A 22,917-nucleotide genomic window follows, 5' to 3' on the forward strand; every position below is an offset into this window, starting at 1 on the left:
AATATTAATTTGTTTTACAGAATTACCTTTATACTGTTAATTAGTTTGGTCTAAGAGTGTAAAATTCAGCATAAGACTAATTTGAATATAGTTTAAGTTTCTAGAATTTTTGTGATTTTTATAAGACAGAAACCACTTGCGCTGGTCACCAACCAAGTAACATGAGTAGTTGTTAGGCTACGTGTGTTTGTGGCAAATTGTTAGATAATACTATTTTATGGGAAGTAGACTATCTTTTTGGCTGCTTAGAACTTTTTTCTACAATGTTAATTCCTGTCAAATGATTATTGGATGTTGTATATCTAACTTCATATAAATAATAAGGACAGTCCAACTATAATGGATTTTTAGTTAGCAGATGAGGTCTAACCTGATAAATTATATCTTATTAAAATCATTTTGAGTAACGGATGTATGTAAGCCAGGATTGACGTGAAAGCCAAGGTTGACCTGGAAAATCAAAACCCTAGTCACGCTTTCGTATTTTAACGGAATAGAAGAAGACATCTACTGCTTAATATTCAAGTGGAAACATACTAACGTTATTGACCATCGGCGTAGTTGTTTTCGTTAGCAAGTTTCCACCAAACGATGCATATAAATAAAATTCTAGATGGTTGTTACTTAAAGCAAAAGAAGTTGAGTCTCTTCCTAACAAATATAAATCCTAAACAAAACGTAAAAATAATACGATGTTAGAGACTTTAAGGTGAGTAAGAATAGTAATTATCACAATTTGTCCCAACCAAAGTAAATGAATATGCCACCAAACTCACCGAAATGAACAAATAGGTAGTAGATTATAAATTCTCTTCTAATAAGAAATTTAGTATCAATCACGTAAGAGGGGGAATGGGAGAGGAATAATGAAAGTTGACGAGATATTAAAGAACGCGACGCCTCGGTGATATATATAGTTTCACACGTGGTAGTCTTTTTGCCCATCTGATCGTCTAGATCACGAGATCCAACGGCGATAGCAATGTGAATTTGTGGCTAGCTCTTTTGACTTTATAGAGTTTTGTTGTATGTACAAATGTCTTTAGCCCGTGAGATACTTTCCTGAATCAGCCTTTCCTAATTTTCCGCAGCTAAGTTTTTTCTTTTTGGGTTGCTAAGTTTCATGCAAGTAAGTCTTATGTGCTGCATTTTACTTGCAATGGAAGTTCACGTGTAAGCCCCTGCACTATCTGAGGCGTGTATTTTTCAAATGACCCGCCATGTTTTCCTTTGCAATCAACTGTTTCTTTTTCGTTTATATTTGTGTATAGAAACTTTTATGTGTGGAAGTGAAATATCTTCTGAAAATCTCGAATTAATATTTAAATAAATAGGATTACTATGCAAATTTTATTAAAAATATTATATAAAGCGAAAAACGTACAAAGGGAGAACAAAATTCAACTAAATAAACGTGTTAAAAGCCCTTTCTCAAAAAAAAAAAAAAAAAAAACTAAATAAACGTGTTCTGATCTTTCTTTGCTCACACACACGAGGAAAGAAAGACACCGTCACGTCATCGAATCCTCTTCATACGGCCACTAGAACGAGCGCGTGTAAGCTCAGGTTTACGACTTTTTAGTCAACGCTTCTAGCTTTGTTAGACTTTTTAATCTGCTTCTGTTGACAAAAACAATCTGTTATTTTCCTTCTCTAGATTTTTTTTTATTTTTTGTTCAGACAAATCGAATAGTATCTCTTATATATTTATTTATATATATTCCTCCCTGATACTTATATTAAAATCATTTTCTCTATAACATAAGTCAACTCTCTATCTCTCTCTGCTTCAATTGTAACAAAAGTTTGAATTTTCCGAACTTAAATTGAGCTTTGTTAGGTTGAAACTTATCTTGATGGGTAACGGAGTGACAAAACTGAGCACATGTTTCACAGGAAGACATAGTTTCCGACAAAAAGACATCTCCTTTCAGCTTCCCGATCCTCTAGACGAAGGTCTAGGCCATTCTTTCTGCTACGTCCGACCCGACCAAACTCTAACCACTTCCTCAAAAGTCCACTCAGAGCTGGAAGAGACTACCACCACCGTGTACCGAACCATCTCCGGGGCCTCCGTCAGCGCCAACGCCGCCACTCCCCTCTCCACTTCTCTCTACGATCCCTACGGACAAATCGAACGCGCCGCCGCGGCGTTTGAGAGCACGACGTCGTTTCCTTCCATCCCTCTCCAGCCCATCCCCAGAAGCTCCGGTGGTGATCCAGGGTTCCTTTCGGGTCCCATCGAGAGAGGTTTCATGTCGGGCTCGCTTGACGGCGGCGGCGACGGGTTATTACTCTCAGCCCCGCTTGATAAGCATCATCGTCACTTCTTCCAGCGTAGCTTCTCCCATGGTTTAGCTTTACGGGTCGGGTCAAGAAAAAGATCTTTGGTTCGGATTCTCCGTCGAGCAATCTCGAAGACGGTTTCTCGACGGCAAAACTCCATCGTTGCTCCGATCAGGTCAGAGAAGAATCTTAAAGAAAGGAATTTAAACGAAGACGTTTCGGTTGAAAGCCAGAGTCTCCAGTGGGCTCAGGGGAAAGCAGGTGAGGATCGAGTACACGTCGTCGTTTCGGAGGAGCACGACTGGCTTTTCGTAGGAATATACGACGGTTTCAACGGTCCAGATGCGCCTGATTATCTTCTCTCTCATCTTTATCCTACGCTTCATCGGGAGCTCAAAGGCTTGTTACGGGACGGTCCACGTGGTCAATATAGTGAGCGACGGTGGAGATGTGAGTGGGATCAAGAGATGCAAGATCTTGACCGTCAATTAAAGGAACAGCTAAATCGTGGACCGTTAACGAACCATTCAGATGTTTTACATGCATTGTCAGAAGCTTTGAGGAAGACGGAAGAAACGTATCTAGACACTGCTGATAAGATGCTGGAGGAGAATCCTGAGCTAGCTTTGATGGGTTCTTGTGTTCTGGTGATGTTGATGAAAGGTGAAGATGTTTATGTGATGAATGTTGGTGATAGTAGAGCTGTGCTTGGTCAGAGATTGGAACAGAACAACGAAGAAACACTGATGAAAAGTTGTGAGAGAGATCATGACTCCTCTTTAGTATCGGATTTATCGGCTTCTCAGCTCACTGTTGATCACAGCACAAATATAGAAGAGGTAAGCATATAAACAATGGCATTCATTGCTCAATGTATCTGAATCTTGGCGTTTCATTGAGGTATTGATTGTGTTATGTTCCTATGGTTCTTAGGAAGTTGAAAGAATCAGAAACGAGCATCCAGATGATGCTAGTGTAGTGATGAATGAACGGGTTAAAGGCTCCTTGAAGGTGACAAGAGCATTTGGTGCTGGTTTCCTAAAACAGGTAATAATTATTCATCAATTTTAGGTTTCATGAGATTGGCTATGTGGTGATGTCAATCTAATTTCTTTCGGTTATGTGGTGATGTTATATTTTTGCAGCCTAAATGGAACAATGCGCTTCTTGAGATGTTCCAAATTGATTACAAAGGGGAGTCTCCATACATCAACTGCTTACCGTCTCTCTACCATCATAGATTAGGCTCCAAGGACCGGTTTATAATACTATCATCGGACGGTCTCTACCAATACTTCACAAACGAAGAAGCCGTTTCAGAGATTGAGCTCTTCATCGAATTGCAGCCTGAAGGGGATCCAGCTCAGCACCTTGTCCAAGAACTTTTGTTCAGAGCTGCTATGAAAACTGGTATAGTGATGAAAACTTTTACATTGTTTCTATTAGAAACTCTGTTTTAGTTAAATAGCTTGTATTAATTGATGTTTTTGGGATTATAGGTTTGGATTTCCATGAACTGCTGGAGATACCACAAGGGGAACGGAGAAGGTACCACGATGATGTTTCAATAGTAGTGATCTCTTTAGAAGGAAGAATGTGGAAATCTTGTATATAAAAACAAATCCCCAATTCCCCATCAGTTTACGCACACAAAGAAGATTGGTGTTTCAACAGAAAAGTGAAATAATGTTAAGAAAAAGAAACAAAAAAAGTTTTGGCAACTCATAGGTGATGAGAAAGATTCTAAATTGTCTTAAATTAGTGGTCAGAGATTTGGTTCTTTGAATTGTAAATTTCTTGCAACCGCTAACTGTATGTAAATAGAGAAGTAAACGAAGGAATTAAAAAAGGTTGTTAGTTAATTGTCAGTATGAGATATGTATTGAGTGGCAGTTTGTGGTTCAAGAGAAGTTATTCCCTTTCCCTAACATTTATTTCATTTCTCCCTCTGTTTTTTAATATAACGGTTCTTGCATCTCAAGAAACTTGTTTTCAGTAAATTTGGAATTTTATGTTTTATGGAACTTCTTGTCCTTTGTTTTCTTTACTTATCTCAAGTCTCCACACTAGTTTCTATACCCTTTTGGACTGCTTCCACGATTTTAAAATTCTAAATCTTCAAATTTTAATAGAGAAACCCCTTTTGTCTATCCTTTTGATGTTATTAAATTAGTTCAATCACACCATCTAAAAGAAAAAGGTTCCAACGAAGTTTGACTACTACAGTTCGTTTCTTTTGTTTATAGGAGAAAGAAACAGTCCATTTTAGTGGCGTTGGGTCAACATCAACAATCAATTAACGTCCGTACAAAATTCATTGACCGCGTGTTCCATGCAGCGGTCAGGTTATCGTTCATTTATGTGTACTGTCTATAACTCTATTTGGTTTTACTTTTGGTTCTCCTACTGCATAATTATTATTATACAAAGCAGATATACACTAAAAACACTGCTTCAATTTAATTGTTGTTTTCAGTAGTTATTGGTTAGTGGTTAAGCTCAATTTAAATTTCCGGAAAACAAGTATTCAGTGCAATAAAAAGGGTAGAGTCAGAAAAAGCATTTCAAATGATTTTAACCCTACCGTTAAGTGGGACTATCATAAAAGTTGGGGCTCATGGCAGGACATATAGATCTCTGCACGCATTGTTTTCCGTGTCAATCAAACCTTACTATGAGTAGTCGGAATAGGATGGCTCTTCAAGTCACCATCGGGCTCCCTAGTGAGCCAAGGTTCTACAAACCGCATCTTCATTAGCTCGGCCTTGATGGCTGAAGCTCTAGCGGTAAAGACAGCTCTAGTTGCTGCCTCTTTTTCGGGACTTCGGAAGCTGGAATGCTTCTCTGATTCTAAAAGTCTCGTCGACCTTTTATCCAGTAACGGCTCGGCCGTTGAAATCCAAAAAATCTTCCATGATATCTTCTTGTTGAGTTGTTCCTTTGATTCTATCTCCTTTTCCTTTATTCCAAAACTCCAAAACATGGAAGCTGACAGACTTGCCAAGGCAGCTTGTAACCTCCCCATTGTATCCACCTCTGGGTGATTAAACTCTTTTCATAATAATAATTTAAGGTTTCGATCAAAAAAAAAATCAAACCTTACTATGAGTAGTTTTGTTGCACAAAAAACTACGAGTAGCCAATTAAAATGCAATTCATAGTTAACAATTTTGATAGAACAATAAAGACTATTGAATCTATCAACTGGGTTGGTCTCACTTTGCAGTCTGTCGTATGTGGGTATAACAACGTTGATTTCTGGAGATCTGGATTTTATACTTTTTGCTTAATAGTATGAAAAAACTATACGTAAGTATGCTTTTAATCCATGCAGAAAGTTTTTTCTTTATTTATAGCATGTATAGAAACATCAAAATATACATGTTCACATATATTTGGTTAAGAGATATCTATTGAGGATCATCCACCAACACAAGACAGACTGACACACAGATTCGTACAAGAAGACTGTAAAAGAAAAAGAAGCTCCTAAAAATATGAGAAAAGAGTATTCTAGAAGTTTAGAACGTAGCATCCAGAGAGACACAGATTTGCATGATCAAGTTCCTTTGTCAGCACCCTTTTTACTTTATGAATTATCTTTATCTTTTTACTGTATTATTATAAGAGTTTCTTAATTACAATCAATAAACGATATACCATTAGCAATGTTCACTATTCGGTTTGGGATCAGGCAAACTTATATATATATATATATATATATATATATATATATATATATATATATAGCCCATAAACGGAAATCGAGTATATAAAATAAAAATAGCCGAAAGCATTATATATTAATTCCATGAGATCTAGTTTAAAACGTATACAAATTGGACTGTTACACACACGACACGAATTCGTTGAGAGACATAGCAAACTTCAGAATCAGACTTACCCTGAACCACATAATACAAAACAAATGACTCACCTGATGATTATACATAAGTATCGATCTTAAGTTGTAGAACCACAAACTCTAATTAAGATACCTTTTAGTTTGTACGTATCAGAAATTCAGAATACGTCCCCACCATCATTGTCCCACACACGTACTCTGCATGCATTTTGATCATGACCGTTCGTCGTAACATACATTAATATTAACGAGCCAACAAATTAAACCACTAAATCTCACAAGAGTTGGTGGTGATCGTTAGAAGAAGGACCCGAGAAATCTGAACTGTTCCAAAGGTACTGGTTTGTTTGGTTCCCGGGAGACGTCAAACCAGAGACCGGTCTAGACAAGTTAACCAAACCAGGTTGTTCTTCCATCTTCACTGGGGCGGCCTGATAAGCCCTAGAATCAACCATGGAAGTAGATGAAAAAGATATTCCTACGTTGTTTAATATATTGCCTTCGTTCTGGAAAGCGTGTAACCCCGTCGTTGGATCGAAGAGAGCGAAGTGACTAAGAGATCCAGCCGACGCCATTAGGTTGTTTATTGAACCGTTATTGTTGTTGTCATGAATGTTTCGTCCATTTCCGACATGAAGAAACCCTAGATCGTTCATCAAACTTGAACCAATCTGGTGGCCTTGGTTGTTGCCACTAGTGGCCGCTAAATTCAAACCGATACCTCCGAGTTGAGTGAGATTGTGAATAGTTGGCAAAAACGGGAACTGATGGTTTGTCCTTAGCTGTCCTGAGTTAGAACTTGGAGCGTTGACTGTGGAAGATGACTGTTTGGACAAGGAAGAAGAAGATTTTGAATTACTATTCTTGCCCTTTTTGCTATTCTTCCGGCAGCCTCCACCCACGGGGACGTTCCTCAGGGCCCCTCCACGTGTCCAGTAGCGGCGGCATGCCTTGCAGAAGTAGCGAGGCTGAGTGAGGTTGTAGTTGTTGTAGTAACAGAACTTGGTGTTGATGGAGTCGCATCGAGGACACTTTAGGGCTCCCTCAGGTGGAGGAGCTTTGGCCTGCCTCGCTCTCTCAGCCATGGATCCACCAAGCCTCGCTGGAAGACCACTGGCGGTAGCAGCAGCATAGTGGTGGTTAGGGTTAGGGTTTGGTAGGCAAGGTGGAAGTTGGTGAGAAAGTAGTCCGTGGTCGCTCACTAAGCTTCCATTCTCGTGAAGCTGATGCTGATGATTGTTTGGATTCGTAGGCTGAAAAAAGAAAAAAAAATTCAAGGAAATGAAATTGAAAATAAAAGAAAGAACCAAGAATACTCAATTCGACACTGGTATCATTTGTATTTGTAAAGCAAGAAATACCATATTTATAGATGTTGAATTTTAAAGAAAGCGGGTTATATAAAAGAAGATGGGAATAGGAATAATCTTTTGGAAATGAATCAAAATTATTACTAAAACGAATCAAAATATCAATGAAGAATTAAGAGAGAACATTAGTAATGGAAGATCAAAGAAGTGAAACCTGTGACCAATTGGATGAGAAAACCATTGTTCTTCTATACCCTTTATTAATTCTTCCTTCTTTAATAAAGTTTGATGGATCTTTAGGGGAAACTTGGTGGGGAATCAAAAAAAAAAATTAAAAGGGCAAGACGAAAGAGAGAAAACCAGACGATCAAGAGAAACGTGAAGAGAGCACAGAATCAAAGAGGATAGTGAGAAGAGAGAAGGAGAACAAAGACAAAATAAAGAGAAAGAAAATGCTTTTTTAACGAGAAAAAGAAAAGGAGTTTCGGTCCTTTTTATGATTCTATACATTTGTATAATTCCCATGCTCATATCATATCTTGTGTATACGCGTCTATAATCAGCTGTGTAATTTTTATATGTAATTCAACTTTTTAGGGTTTGGGTGGGGACATTTCTTCGCCTATAAGGCTCCTCTCCCAGACGTCTCTAGAGTCTTACATAAATATAATTATAGGGGAGAAATATTTTGAAACTATACCAAAAAGGTTGCATGAAAAGATTATCCAACTATTTTCTCCTCGGTGAAGATAAATCGAATTAGACATGCTAAAACCTAGTAATTTGAGCTTTTAAATTAAAATTTTTTTTTTGAGCTTTTAAATAGTGAAGCCAAATTATAGAGTATTACTTGGAAAACTAATTCAATTTTGGATACTAGTGAAGGCATAAATTTTCTCAGAGGAGGCATTGTTGAAATGATTTTTATCGAATCATCTATCAAAGGTTCAAGAAGAATCCCAAAAAGCACGCCTTTTAAAAAAAAATCCCAATTTTTTTGCTTCTTTTCAAGTAAAAAAAATACAATATTTTCTTCCTATTTTTTTTTTTCAAAAATCATCACCCAAATTCTAGCTAAAATGCCAAAACACAAATTATAGGTTTAGGAAGAGTTCTTAAATTCGCATAAACAATCTTTAAATGAATGATATATGATCTTTCATAAACCTAAAATTTGTGGAACTTTCCAAGGTATATATGGAACTAAAATTGTTAGGTTATTACAGAAATAAATAAGTTGGTAGTTATCTCTTCACTTTATAATCTTAGAGGGATTTAAGTGCATGGGAATAATTAATCAGAAATAAAAATATGACATCTCTATAATTTAGATGCCCAGCCCCATATGGCACATCTAAAGCACATCATCATCATTCTCTATTACACTTTTGGTGGGATCTTGTCTATTTATACAGCGGAGTGTGTAAATATATTTGCATTTCTTAAATTGGAACATTATGTTAAGGGAGTATAAAAATCAGGCCAATAAAAATTTTCTGTATCAAAAATTGGTATTTTATAAAAGTCGATTCCGTATATGTTAATGTTAAATGAGTAAAGTATAGGAATTCAACATTTATGAACTAAATGATGTAAATTGTAGATGTAGTTTTATCTTATTGGTTTAAGAACTCCACAATCATGACAAAAGAATAAACTGATGAAAATTCATATACTTAAAATACAGCACACGGGTCTTGTAGTTGATAATGAAATTTTATTTCAAAGTGAAAAGATGAGTCGTTCGTTTGCGACTCCAGCTTTTACTTATAGGCCAAAGTATATGTAACAAACGTACTACTTGTTAAAATAGCTTTACATTTTGCAGTTTGTCTCTCTACATTTTCTCTACTCTTTTCCTTTTCTCTTTTAAATCTATCTCTTATCTCTTCATTGATCACTCGTTTTGTGTTTCTTTGACGTCATTACTCGTTTCGTTTATAAATTGCGAAACCACTTTTTCAGAAAGGGGCCGTCAAAGATAGCCTACTTGCAGCATTATTATAACACACTGCTTCGAGTGGGGCAAAACTCTCCACCGCAAATAAGTTTTGTTTTCTCAATAAACGAAAAAATGATAAAAGGGCGTTCATGCATGAATCCATCACGACCACCTTTTCATATACCAAACCATTATGTATACTCTTATCATTATTCTTCGTCTTCTTTCACCCTATAAATTTGATAAATGCTCGTTTGAGATTAAGTTACCTTTACGGCATTTCCTCGGAAAATGTATTTCGTGTAAAGTTAATTTTGTGATATGATATCACTGATATATATGGTCTAAAGAATCTCTGGTTTCCTACTTTATGAAAAAGAAAACTAGATAACATAATAATATGCCAATTCTATAAATAAAACCATATAATCCATCAATCCATCCATTTCATTGTATATTGTTGTTTTAGAGATTTTAACTTTCAAATTAAATGTAATTTTGAAATTTCAAATGTAATTTTTTCATCATAAATGTTCAGTCTACCCCTAATCAAATTAACCAAAACATATTGGAAAAATGAATATTCAAGAGTCTCCCTCGTTTGTTTATATATATGTGCCATGGTTAACACGTACAATATTTAGATTTCATGCCAAATATTCGTGTGTGTGAACCATTTGTTCGCCTTGAGCTTTGTTTTGGAAGTTTCATCCTTATGAGTTTGCGGAAAACTCTTTGTCAAATGATCTATTGGTTTCTTTTTTACCAAATCATGATTACTGTATCTATACACTTTCCAAATTATATTATTAGTCGACGCTTCAAAACAAACTTGTATATCCGATGTCAAGTTTTTTATTTTAATTAAAGAATTAGGTGATAATCTGCGCCATGCGCAGGATGAATGAACTAAAAAAAATTATAAATTTTAATATATATGTATTAAAAATGTAAAAGTCATAGTCCCAATACTATATATTTTATAATGAATGATTGAACGAAATTGTGTAATCTATATAAGATAAGCTTCTTTTTAAAAAAAAAACTTGTGTTATTGGTTGTGTGTAATTAAAGTATAGATCATGGGAGTGAATTTATATGAGTAATCAAAAACTTATATAAAATTAGTTATTATTCTTAAAAATAAATAAAATTTATCTATATTTTGCATCACTATATCATTTATATTTTACATCCTTTTATTTTTGAGAATATATAAAAATAAAAAGAAGGGTAGTTTGACTAAAACATGATAACAAAGTTTAACATTAAAAGTTATTCCTTATATGATAGCATTTCACATTTATTCTAATATACAATCACATTAAATACTAAAATAACCAATTTCTCAAATGATTGGATTCTCAAAAGATCACAGTAAATATGACAATAGTAAATATTGCTACTAAAAAACAAAAAAAAATTGGAGGTCACGACTTAAGAGGTTTGTCTCTCTTTAGCACATGTAATCAATATAATCCAGACTAAGAAAAAGACAAACAATACTGAGATTCAACCCCTCTAATTACATAATATGATCTTTGCTGTAATATTATTATAAAAAATCCATGAGACAACAATGAAACCCATAAATACAGCCACATACATCAACAAAATATCTTAAAATCTTAGTGGTAAACATAATGTTTGGTTCCAACATGTGTCATTTAGCTTATATGTGAACATAAAATAAAATATGACAAAAATGTGAACATCTGAAATTTATGTTGGAGTAAAAAATGTAAAAAAAAATTTATCGCACATGCAAAATGCAAGTTTATCACCACGGCCACCATAAGATTAGTGGGATTCTAACGAGTTAAACAATGCCATCTTAAAGCGCTTCAAATAGGCAACTGAGTTTAACAATGCCATGAGTTTCGTAGGAAAGTTTAAATGTAGTGTAAATGTACTTTTGAGAAGGTGACAATGCTAAATAGATCAAGCTATAAGGCACAATATTTATATATGCAAGGAGCATAGTTCTAGGGTAAACTCGACGTAATTGATGGCACTATATGATATTTCGTATCCGAGATCATAATGGAACAATGTTAATTGCTTTGTTCCTCATATTTCACGATTTGTTTGTTGTAATTATGGAAACTAACCGAGTATCTGATATTCACCAAATAAATTTAAATGGTCAATCAGTGTCAATCACATGTACTTTCTATATTTGTATGATTTGACAGTGCATATGAAATAATAATACTATGTCAAAATTATTTTTAAAATTTGGAATACAATCAATATGTAGTCATAACGGGATTTACATTCCTAAAATGTGATAAATAGAGGAGAATACAATTCCAAACCATAAATATTCCTACGTGATTGACAGAGGATTGAAGATCTTTTATTTATTATAAACGAATCAAATGCATAATTAAGATAATTAATGACATAATTAATATAGGAAGATTTTTTAAAATCATGTGGGTTTTTACAGCAAGGAACTCTGTGATTGAGAATTCATAGTTCTAACTTTACGAAAATACATCAGGCTGAATAAATGGCCAAAATTAACGTAAGTTTTAATTTTTTCAGTTAATTAGTATCATATTTTTTTAAAAATAACTTGCATCAAACTTTGCTAATTTAAAATCAGCATTAAAACATAACTTACAATGATTTTGATGATTACATAAATGGATGTCTTGATTTGATGAAATCAAGCCATCCAGTTTTATTACGATTTTATATTATGGTTTTAAATTACACCATGTCAGCATCATTGGTCCGAAATTGTATTTTATATACTTAGGCAAACCATATGATTCACAGCCTCAAATATGAATGACTTAGTATATTAGAGCATCAAATCATACAAAATATATAATCCCTTAATATTACATGAAAATAATGATTCTTGATCGTTTGATGATAACAAAATATTCTACTCAATTATAATAATTTCAAACTATGCTTTTAAAATATTCTACTCAATTGTAATGATTTTAAACTATCTTTTTAACGGTCGTATCGTATAGTGAAAAACACTGTAAACTTCATAAAAAGTCATCTAATAATTAAAATAGTATTTAATCATGTATGGTTTAATCATGAAAGCCAAAAACTGTATAATAGAGTATGTTCCAGAGTATTTTTGGTCTTTGGTAAGACCGAAACAAACAATCGTATTTTCCATATTTCTGGTTTGGTAAATAATAATGCGAAAACCATGTAAGGAATAATAGAATGCATCATAATTAAATCGTGTAATAGCATATGGTAAATAATAACCGAAACCATAAATCGTAGACATGATTTATTTGGTTAGTCAATAAGTAAAAGCTTAGAGTATATTAGTTAGGTTTTAATGTAGTGACCAATGGCAAGTTATTGTAATTAGTCGAGAGCTTGTGGTGATGACACCTAGGAAATGACACATTTGTAAGGTTACTTATTTCTAATGCTTCTAAAATAATATATAAGGGAAGAATTACTGGTTTTACAGGATTCGGTTTTAGGTTTGTAGCATGGGGGTACTCGTTAACCAAATGAAAAACTTTAATGTTTGAATAGATTACTATTAATAATAGACATAAAACGTGGAAGAAATGATAAGGACAGGAAACAAAAAGTAAGAACATTAGTGGTGTAGGAATCTGATTCCTTGTCAATTAATTGCACCGTCCCCCCTCAGCTTTTCTTACTTCTCAAGCTTTTTATATCTGTGCAAAAGCTTACTCCTTAATCTTTTATGCCTGTAAACTACACACACACAGATACCTCACACATGCTGACGTGCACATACATACATATATACATACATGATACATAAGTATACACATTGCAGCTGGAGTAATCGAACTAGACTACTAGAGCTAAAAGTTCCACTAACATATATATAGTGAAGGTAGTGAATCTTGAAAGAAACTACTACAATCTAAATATATTTTGTGTTACTTCTCTTCAACAATATAATATTTAAGGGACATCTTTTTGTTGCATTTGCACGCTTCAAACGGTTATGATTTATCAAAACAAACTCGGCTTCATTGACTCCAAGTTCCAACACACAACGCAAGGACACACATATATAATCATGAGAACCAAGCAAAGAAGCATTAAAAAAAAAGGTAAAGAAGAAGAATAATAATATGAATGAGCTTTGCTGATTGAGACATTCATCTTTCCATTTCGGGCTTTGTATTGGAAAGCCCATGTCCACGAACCAAAATGAGAAACCAAGTTGGAAACATTTTTATCAAACCAAAAATTCTCGTTTAGAAAAATAAGAAGTCACCAACGAAACTGACTGAGTTAAGCAACAAAGTGAATTTCAGCTAAAGAACTAGAAGTATCAATGAATAATGCTTTTCAATTATTTATTCTTCTACTCCGCCTTTTGCTTAGCGGATGGAATGCGAGGTGAGTAGCGGTAGCCACTGGTCAACCTTCCTACAAACTTGAGAACTTCATCAATCAGTATCACCGGGAGCGACACAGCCAACACCAGAAGCCACTCGTTCAAGCTCAGTGGCACTATCCCAAACACCTGAGCCAAGAACGGCACGTATAGTATCACAAAGTGGAGCCCAAACGACACCGCCATTGCTAGGAGCAGCCATGGGTTCACCCAGGGAGGCATCGTCACAAGGCTGCCGTCCTCTGAGAGTGCGTTCAAGGAGTTGAACATTTCAATGGCGACCAACACCGAGAGGGAGAGCGTGGATGCTTTGATTTTCCCCTGATGGAAATACTCGCATGGGTTTTTGTCGAAGGAGAAAGTCTGAGTGCCAGCTGTGAAAGGTGAGACTTTGAAGCCTTCCCATGATGAGCATTGGCCCCAATGTGCTAGCTGTGAATAGCTCACAAGGCTGTGACCGTCTTGGCTCAAGTCTATTCCCATGAAGCTGCTGTGTGTGTACCATATGATGAATACTCCCACCGTTGCTACTCCCACATACATACCAATCACCTATAGGCAGGTTATCCATTATTAGTGACTGTTAGAAAAGGAGCCAGAAGATGAACAAAATAATCAGTTCTTGCATACCATATACCGGAAGAGGATCCAGGGAGTGATTAGCGAGTCATCGCTTCTGCGAGGAGGCTTCTTCATAATATCCTTGTCAGGAGGATTAAATCCTAAAGCCGTAGCTGGAGGACCGTCTGTCACGAGATTCACCCACAGAAGCTGAACTGGAATCATGCCTTCTGGGATTCCAAGAGCAGCTGTCAAGAATATCGATGCTACCTCACCAATATTGGAAGAGATCATGTACCTTTTTGTTCATCACAACCAGATTAGTAGGATCAATATATGTTTATATAGCAAGCCACCAATATCAATAGGTTATATATATAGCAACAGAAGACTCACCTGATGAAGGCCTTCATGTTGTTATAGATGGATCTGCCTTCACCAACTGCTGCAACGATTGTGCTGAAATTATCATCTGCTAGCACCATGTCAGATGCCTCCTTTGCTACCTGCAAACATAACAACCCCAGAGCTTTAATGCTGATAAATAGTCGTAATCATCTCGCTGTTACAGATGAGATAGAAGAGAGAGAAATACCTCTGTGCCTGCAATGCCCATAGCAACACCTATATCAGCCAACTTCAGTGCAGGAGCATCATTGACTCCATCTCCAGTCATGGCAACCACTTCTCCATCTTCTTTGAGCAACCTCACAATCTCTTGTTTGTGCTTCGGTTCAGCCCTCGAGAACAAAAGCCCCCCGGTTTGTCTTAGATGATTCTTCTGATCTTTAACATCCATAAATTCTTTTCCAGTCAAGCTTCTAGAAGAGATATCTTCATCTGCTTCGAATACTCCAATTTCACGGCATATTGCTTCTGCGGTGCTCTTGTTGTCTCCGGTAATGACCATGACTCGAATACCTGCTGTTCTGCAGTCTGCAATGGCTTGACGCACCTCTTTCCTCGGAGGATCCTTCACTCATTGAAAAGGTAGAGAAGTTAGATTGGACTCAAAAAGAATAATCACCAAACGATAAAGCAACTCACCCTTAAACCAACAAATCCAACAAATGTTAGATTAGACTCAATAGAAGAATAATTAGATGGGTTGAGAAGTTGCTGATGAGCAGGATGGTCTTCGCTGCCATCGTAAGTAGCAAAATCTGATGGAACATCCGAGTAGGCAAATCCGAGACATCTTAATGCACTCAAGGACATTTCACGCAGACTTTGTAGAATAAGATGCCTTGAGTATTCGTCAAGTTCTGGAGTGGAACCATCAAGTAACTGAATATGTGTACTCCTTTCCAATAAATTTTCTACCGCACCCTGCAAAATTTTCGTAATCGTTCTCTTAGGTGCCGAAGAAAAGAGGTGACAAATATTTTTCTAACTAATAACATACATCCATGAGAACCAAAGCACAAGCCAGATAATCATACACAATTTATCCAAAATATTATACTAAATGAAGAAAAACAGACCTTGACCAGTAGCAGTTTCTTTCCTGAGCTGGAATCCACCATAACTCCCATTGACTTCCGGTCCCGGTCGAACTCAAGAGTGGCAATCCGTTGCTCTAGTTCACTCCACAGCCGACAACAACCTTCAATTATGTTTAGAAAGGTAAAATGTTGGAGTTATTGCATCTGTAAAACTGTGAAAAACATAAGAAACAAGTATAATTAAGAATACATACGTAACACATCGCCATCAGCCAAAGTCGATCCTTCAGGAAATCCCATTTTCTCAACCAAAACCTGCTCAAGGAAACAAGCACCAGCAGAAAAAAAAGAAGCCAGATTAACACTTGATACCCGTTGAAACGTGAGGAAAACAAACAGAAGAAGACTATTTAGCTCAGAATAGAAAGGTGCAAGATGGTGTAGTAGGTCGCTTTACCTTTAAAGCTGCCTCAGTAGGCATGCCCCTAGCCACAAATTGACTGTCAGATTGCTCGACGTTAGCATCATTGCAAATGGCAGCAATCTTTGCAATCATCTGAAGATTTAGATCCATCCGACCAGCTGGCCAATCTTCAATCTTTCCATCTCGAGGATCAAATGAGGTCCCCTCAACAGTGAACGATCGAAGGGTTCCAATCCTAGAGCCCATAGCAACAAGTTTGGAAACAGCCATCTGATTGGTTGTCAGAGTTCCAGTTTTGTCAGAGCAGATAACTGTCGTGCATCCGAGAGTCTCCACACTGGGCAACTTTCTAACAAGAGCATTCTTCTGAGCCATTTTCCGCGTGCCGAGTGCCAAGCATGTGGTAATAACTGCTGGCAGACCTTCAGGAATCGCAGCAACAGCCAACGCTACAGCAATCTCGAAGTAATAAGTGCACTTCTCGAAGGAAAACTTGAAGTTACTGGGCCAGCCATCAACATACTCCCAGGAGAGAAAGTACTTGACGTTGATAAGCCACACCAACGCACAAATTAACCCAATGATCATAGTCAGAGCTTCTCCGAATTCATTAAGTTTCTTCTTCAAAGGGGTATCTTCCTCGTGCTGTGAAGCCTCCTGAATCTGAGAGTGTACCCTTCCAATCTCAGTACTCATCCCAGTGTCAGTAACCAAGCAAACACAGTTCCCATTCACAACCGTGGTTCCTGCAAACACCATGCATTTCTTCCCCTGAATATCAGCACTCTCCTCCACAGGCTTGGTAGTCTTGCTCACCGCCTCACTCTCTCCCGTCAAAGAACCCTGCTCGACTCTCAGCGTCGAGCTGACCAAAGCCACCACGCGCATATCAGCAGGGACCTTATCACCAACCCTGAGCTCCACAATGTCACCAGGAACAAGCTCCTTCGCAGGCAAGCTAGAAACCTTGATCCCGTCGCGCATAACAGTCGCCTGCTGAGACTGAATCTCCTTCAAAGCCTCCAAAGCCTTCTCGGCGTTAGTCTCTTGCCAGATCCCAACAATCGCATTCACAATCAAGATCAAGAAAATCACGAGCGGCTCTACAAACGCGGTGATCCCCATCTCGCCTCCTTCGTCTCCATCGATAAAAGCCAGGACGAAGGAGATGACGGCAGCCGCCAAAAGAATACGAACCAACGTGTCATTGAACTGCTCCAGTATCAACTTGAAGATCGATGTGCCCTCAGGCTTCTCTAGCTCGTTTAAACCGTAGATCCCGTGACGCTTCAACACCTCGTCGGTAGCTAACCCTCTCTCGCGGCTAACACCGAACTTCTCTTCGCATTCAGCTACGGTTTTCGCCCAAGCAGGGAAAGTGTCGGAGGGTGTGGGATTCGAGGTCGGCTTCTTCTTCTCCCCGAGATCTTCCGATCCTTTCGCCATGGATTCCCAATAGTGAAGCTTACGGTTCGACTGCGATTGTAAATATATAAATAAATTGAATTAAATTATTAGAAAAAACGAATATCCATGATAGATTCTCTGTACAGGAAACGAAAATAGATATCTAACTGAAACATCATCATCATCAGATATAAGGAACGATCGAATCAGTTCTCGATTCACCTGACTATGATAATTTAAGTATGAGCCTAACTATAGATCTGAATCGAGAGAGCGATTTACATGGAACGAGAGAATCTCAATCAAGGATCGATGAACAAGAGTCTGAACTCTGAAGATCGTAAACTTACCAGAGAGATAGAGAAATCGCGGAGCGAGAGAGAAAGGAGATTCCCGCTGCAAGCAAGCAATCGCACGCACACACTCTGGGGACGTCTCTCTGAAAATAGAAAACAGATCTTTATTAACAAACGCGCGCTGACTCAAGTAAAAGCTTTTGAAAGCCCAAATTGTTAATGAAGTATGGATCTTATTTGGGCCTATAATCAGTTCTAACGGCATAACTCGTTTGAAAAATATTTAAAGCAATGATTATGAAAAGGAAGTCCATTAGGCCCAAAAGCCCATAAACATCATTTCTCGCTGTTGTATAAAAAACGTAAAAGAAAACCCTAGGGGTCTCTTTCTCTTCTCCGTCTCTTTGCTTCTCCTCCGTCACTGAGCGACCTGCCTCCCGAGCTGCCAATCTAAGAAGGTTCCATATTTCTAACTCTTCGTAGTTTACTAGCTCGTTCATATTGATTGATCTGTTGAACTCTTGTTATCTGCTCTTCCCGTATCAGAGTAGTTTAGTATCTCATAGCTCGTGTGAAGATTCTAGTGAACTTTTAGAACTCTTGGAACGCTTCCTTGATGTGTTTGTAGATTCCTTTAGTCATTTCTGCTGATTACATCTTTCACAATCCCAACCAGTATCAGAGAATCTTATATCATTTTTATTAACGCGCAGAGGCTTGAGCTTAAGGAGAAAATGGTGAGAATCAGTGTGCTCAACGATGCTCTCAAGAGCATGTTCAATGCCGAGAAACGTGGCAAGAGGCAAGTCATGATCAGGCCTTCCTCAAAAGTCATCATCAAGTTTCTCATCGTCATGCAGAAGCACGGTATGCTTTTTTTTTGCTATATATACTTTCCCCCTCTAATAATATCCTTGAGAGATTCGTGCCTTTAAAGTTATATATCATTTTGAAATGCAGGTTACATTGGTGAGTTTGAGTATGTCGATGACCACCGATCTGGCAAAATCGTTGTGGAATTGAACGGGAGGTTGAACAAGTGTGGTGTTATCAGTCCTCGTTTTGATGTTGGTGTTAAGGAGATTGAAAGTTGGACTGCTCGTTTGCTTCCCTCCCGACAGGTTTGGTCTTCTTGTCCCTTTTTTATTCATTTATTGGAACCTTTTTTATACTTCGGATGGGATTAACTCATTGAAAACTTCTGAATTGCAGTTCGGTTACATCGTGTTGACTACTTCAGCTGGGATTATGGACCATGAAGAAGCGAGGAGAAAGAATGTCGGAGGCAAGGTCCTCGGTTTCTTCTATTGAAGTTCTCTCTATGGGGGACAAGAGACTTTTCATTCTATTATGTTTAACTATTGTTATCAATTTGTCTTTTGAATTTTTGTGGCAACTCTGTTGGATAGTTCTGAAATTACTCCCTTTTCTTTGGTCTCGAGTTCTTGAAAGATTCATTTGAATTCACATTTAAGTACTCTCATAATCCGTACTTGATCATTCTTTCTGAAGTGCCCTACTCATAACATATAAGACGCAGACCGATAGGCTTATGTCTGTAACCTTACATATAAGAAGCAGACCGATAGGATGTCTGTAACCTTACTTAATATACCTAATTACATATGAAGCTTTTGTCGATCACTTTTATCTTACTTGGGCAATTGAATACAATATATCCAATTTTTCATTACACAATCTGTAAAGACAGGTGCAGTCATGCAGATACAGAGTCGGGTAATTGGTTACACTGAAGATGATTTAAAGAGCAATGGCCTAATACTATTTTGACGAAAAGTAGGTGTATATAATACGAGCCACAAGCTAAGAACATGATTGTTGTTCTCATCAATAAAACCTGAAAAAAACTCTTAAAATAACAGCAAGAAAACAAGAACTGCCAAAGGTTACGTCGTTGCCCAATTTTCTAATTCTAATATTCTCCCAATAAATCTTTGTCACACCTTATTAGAAAATGTTGTACGTACGGATCACTCTCCCCTCTCCGGCCGTACCAGCTCATCTTCAGCGCCAGCAGCTAGGAAGCACCTTCTTCTTCTTGTATGGGAGATATGTATATGAGAGAGAGGGGAAGGTTCGATGAGCATCATCCATTGATGGTCTTTACGACCTCCAAAGAGGAGCCAAATGAGAGAGATGTGTCATTTTGAGTTTATAGACCAAAAAAAGTTGGTCGTTGGAGGAAGTATATTCACAAGCATATACTTCATTAACCATTACTTAGCTGACCTGAGACCCATTATTACAACCTTTTTACTTTTTTGATAAATTATTGACGTGTGAGTAAGATGGGTTGCTCGCCACGAAAGTAGAAAAAAAAAGGTGAGATCTGCTTTGCCTAATTGTCTCTCATTGTCATTGGACTACCTTCGATTTATCAACTTTACGAGGTTATCAAAACTAGCTTACTTCAGCTCTAAAATGACGGATGTGGAGAGTATTACTTGGTTATTGATTTTGTCCAGTTTACTTTTCGGTTTCGAATGTATTCACCGTTTGCTTTAACCAAGTCATTGTCTGAACTTGAGACTCTGAAGCTATGTTTCTTACATTGTGTCTCTTATCGAAGTCTCTTTGGTTTGCAAAATGCTTCTGAATAAATCTATCTGAAAACAGATTGTACAACACACAGACAGAAGAGAGTACCGGGTACTTTTACCAAATATTTAAAAGAGGAATGGGCTACATACAGTTAAGATAATTGGTGTGGAAGGTTTCACCACTCAAAGTGGCTGTAGTTTAGTGGTGAGAATTCCACGTTGTGGCCGTGGAGACCTGGGCTCGAATCCCAGCAGCCACAGTAATTTTAATTTTTTTAATTCATAGTTTAGATGGGCCTGGTCTTGGTTTTGTTGCTTATACAAAATATTATCACTGCTGGGCCTATATAATCGCCAGACTAGATGGGAACATGTAGTTCTGATATAATAACTAATCAAATAAATGGATAAACAGATTTTGCTGCACAAAGACAATGGATTTTATCTTTAAAATTAGTTGTCAAAGATTCTATCTTATCCGTCACGTTGCTCGTTGTGGGTCAATAAACAAATTTCAGAAAAATAAGTTTCATGTTATGAATATTATGTTTATGGATGTCCAGCCCATTAGATATTTATTTGTAATCTTGGCCCGTTTATGGCCCATTGTATTTAGGCCCATGTCGCCGTGTATTTCCTATATAAGGAACACTTTGATTCAATAATAAAACACAGTTTCACAACACGTTATCAGCACGAAACTCTGAAATCCCGAGCTACCTCAAAAACCCTAATTGACGGCGCCACTTCAAACAGCTCGTTCTCTTCAACCGTAAGGATCCAGACGACGAGCCACATATCAAATTGAAGCTCTTGACGAGACGAATCCAACGCCGTCGGCCTCGACTCTATCTGACGTCGGACGCGCTCTCAATCGCTATTCTAAGACGCGCCGTCAAGTGACCTAAAACCCTAATTTCGGCTGCAACTTCAAACTGTCATATCTCTTTATTTAAAATGAAACTTTCTATTTTTAGAAACTTACTATAAAGGGAAACTTTCTATTTTTAGAAACTTACTATAAAGGGAAACTTTCTATTTTCAGAAAATTTATATTTTCAGAAACGTTCTATAAAAAGAAAAACTTTATATTTTAGACATATATCTAAGCCGTGTGACTTGTTTATTAGGAAATCATTAACTCGATTGTTTGCTTGATCACACGATTTATATGATTGATTTTCTTATAAAGATTGAGTGATATACAATATGAGATGTCGAAAATCAACTTGGATTATGCTGTCCTAAATCTCTAAAGAGATAATCATTTAAAATGGGCACTAGATACCGAGGTTATCCTAAAGTCAAAAGGACTTGGTGAATGAATCACAGAAGGCGATATTGCCAAACGAGAAAGATTGATACGTGGCAATATTAGTTATTAGCCACCATCTAAATGAGAGTCTAAAGAAATCAGTACCCCAGTAAAGAAAATCCACTAGAACTTTGGACCGCCTTACAGCGGAGATATGATCACCATAAAACGGTGCTATTACCAAAGGATAAAAATTTGAGTGGAAGAACCTGAGATTTCAATACTATAAGTCTGTGGATGAATACAACTCGGTTCTGTTTAAGATAGTTTCAATGTTGAAACAATGTGGTGAAGAAGTAACTGAACAAGACTTTCTCTAATGTGTTACTGCAACAGCAGTATAGAGAAAGAGGTTTCACCACCTATACTGATTTGATCTCCTATTTACTATTGGCTGAGACCAATAATGAGTTATTAATGAGAAACAGTGAGATGAGACCTCCTGGTACAAAATCATTACCCGACATTTCTAGGCTGACTTTGGAGCCTAAGAAAGAAAGTAATCTCGTCCAGCACAACAACCATTCCGGCCCTAGCCGTGGGAAAGGTTATGGACGAGGTCGTGACACATTTAAGACACATGGGCGAGGACGAGGCCGCAGTACCACACCCGGCTTTAGCCGTGGTCGAGGTCGAGGTCGAAGTGTGTCTTTTAAACCTTAAATAAAATCTTTTTTGTGTCAAAAATGTGGTATGGGTAATCACTGGGCAAATAATTGCCAAACTCCAAAGCACTTGTATGAGCTTTACATAGAGAGTTTGAAGAAAAATCCGGAAGCCAACATGGCTTACCGAGATGGTGAAGATGACATGGATCATGACCATACTGATCAAATAGGGTATGAAACTCATGAAAAAGAAAATGATCAGATGGATTATGAGACTTCAGATGCCTTGAAAAAAAATCTCGACATCAAAACTCTATGATATGGATAAGAGTATATATGAGTTTATAAATAATAGTATAGTCACTCGGCCAAGGCATTATATACACCTAATAAAAGACCCATTGAGTTATAAAGTTTTAAAAATAAATGGTTTCCGCATTGAACCAATGGGCAAAAGAAATATAAATTCCTTAAGATTATAAAGAAAGTAAAAATCACCCAAGGCATAAAAATGGTCCAGAC

The 22,917-nt window shown here is 37.1% G+C and overlaps 4 protein-coding genes and 1 non-coding gene across 5 annotated transcripts; 3 read left to right on the top strand and 2 right to left on the bottom strand.

Annotated features, from left to right (window-relative positions):
• The first annotated feature begins 1,445 nt into the window (after positions 1-1,445).
• On the top strand, positions 1,446-4,214 carry LOC108822056 (probable protein phosphatase 2C 4). The gene is made up of 4 exons (XM_018595069.2): positions 1,446-3,125; positions 3,220-3,333; positions 3,432-3,696; positions 3,786-4,214. The coding sequence occupies exons 1-4, from the start codon at positions 1,857-1,859 to the stop codon at positions 3,899-3,901; spliced, it is 1,764 nt and encodes a 587-aa protein (XP_018450571.1). The 5' UTR covers positions 1,446-1,856; the 3' UTR covers positions 3,902-4,214.
• Positions 4,215-5,615: 1,401 nt separating this feature from the next.
• On the bottom strand, positions 5,616-7,987 carry LOC108822057 (dof zinc finger protein DOF1.1). The gene is made up of 2 exons (XM_018595070.2): positions 7,676-7,987; positions 5,616-7,404 (listed from the first exon to the last, which is right to left on the bottom strand). The coding sequence occupies exons 1-2, from the start codon at positions 7,700-7,702 to the stop codon at positions 6,427-6,429; spliced, it is 1,005 nt and encodes a 334-aa protein (XP_018450572.1). The 5' UTR covers positions 7,703-7,987; the 3' UTR covers positions 5,616-6,426.
• Positions 7,988-13,589: 5,602 nt separating this feature from the next.
• On the bottom strand, positions 13,590-18,109 carry LOC108822365 (calcium-transporting ATPase 4, endoplasmic reticulum-type). Its single transcript, XM_018595417.2, has 9 exons — positions 17,966-18,109; positions 16,242-17,684; positions 16,039-16,099; positions 15,824-15,945; positions 15,387-15,668; positions 14,935-15,312; positions 14,736-14,845; positions 14,409-14,637; positions 13,590-14,330 (listed from the first exon to the last, which is right to left on the bottom strand). Exons 2-9 carry the CDS (start codon positions 17,652-17,654, stop codon positions 13,746-13,748), a joined length of 3,180 nt encoding a protein of 1,059 aa, XP_018450919.1. The 5' UTR covers positions 17,655-17,684; positions 17,966-18,109; the 3' UTR covers positions 13,590-13,745.
• Positions 18,110-18,215: 106 nt separating this feature from the next.
• On the top strand, positions 18,216-19,340 carry LOC108819551 (40S ribosomal protein S15a). The gene is made up of 4 exons (XM_018592609.2): positions 18,216-18,369; positions 18,625-18,778; positions 18,872-19,032; positions 19,124-19,340. Exons 2-4 carry the CDS (start codon positions 18,646-18,648, stop codon positions 19,220-19,222), a joined length of 393 nt encoding a protein of 130 aa, XP_018448111.1. The 5' UTR covers positions 18,216-18,369; positions 18,625-18,645; the 3' UTR covers positions 19,223-19,340.
• A 1,320-nt stretch (positions 19,341-20,660) lies between these two features.
• On the top strand, positions 20,661-20,732 carry TRNAH-GUG (transfer RNA histidin (anticodon GUG)). Its single transcript has one exon. It is a non-coding gene; the product is annotated as a tRNA-His (tRNA).
• The last annotated feature ends 2,185 nt before the right edge of the window (positions 20,733-22,917 follow it).

The sequence above is a fragment of the Raphanus sativus genome, chromosome 8, assembly GCF_000801105.2.
Source record: "Raphanus sativus cultivar WK10039 chromosome 8, ASM80110v3, whole genome shotgun sequence".
Lineage (NCBI taxonomy): Eukaryota > Viridiplantae > Streptophyta > Magnoliopsida > Brassicales > Brassicaceae > Raphanus > Raphanus sativus.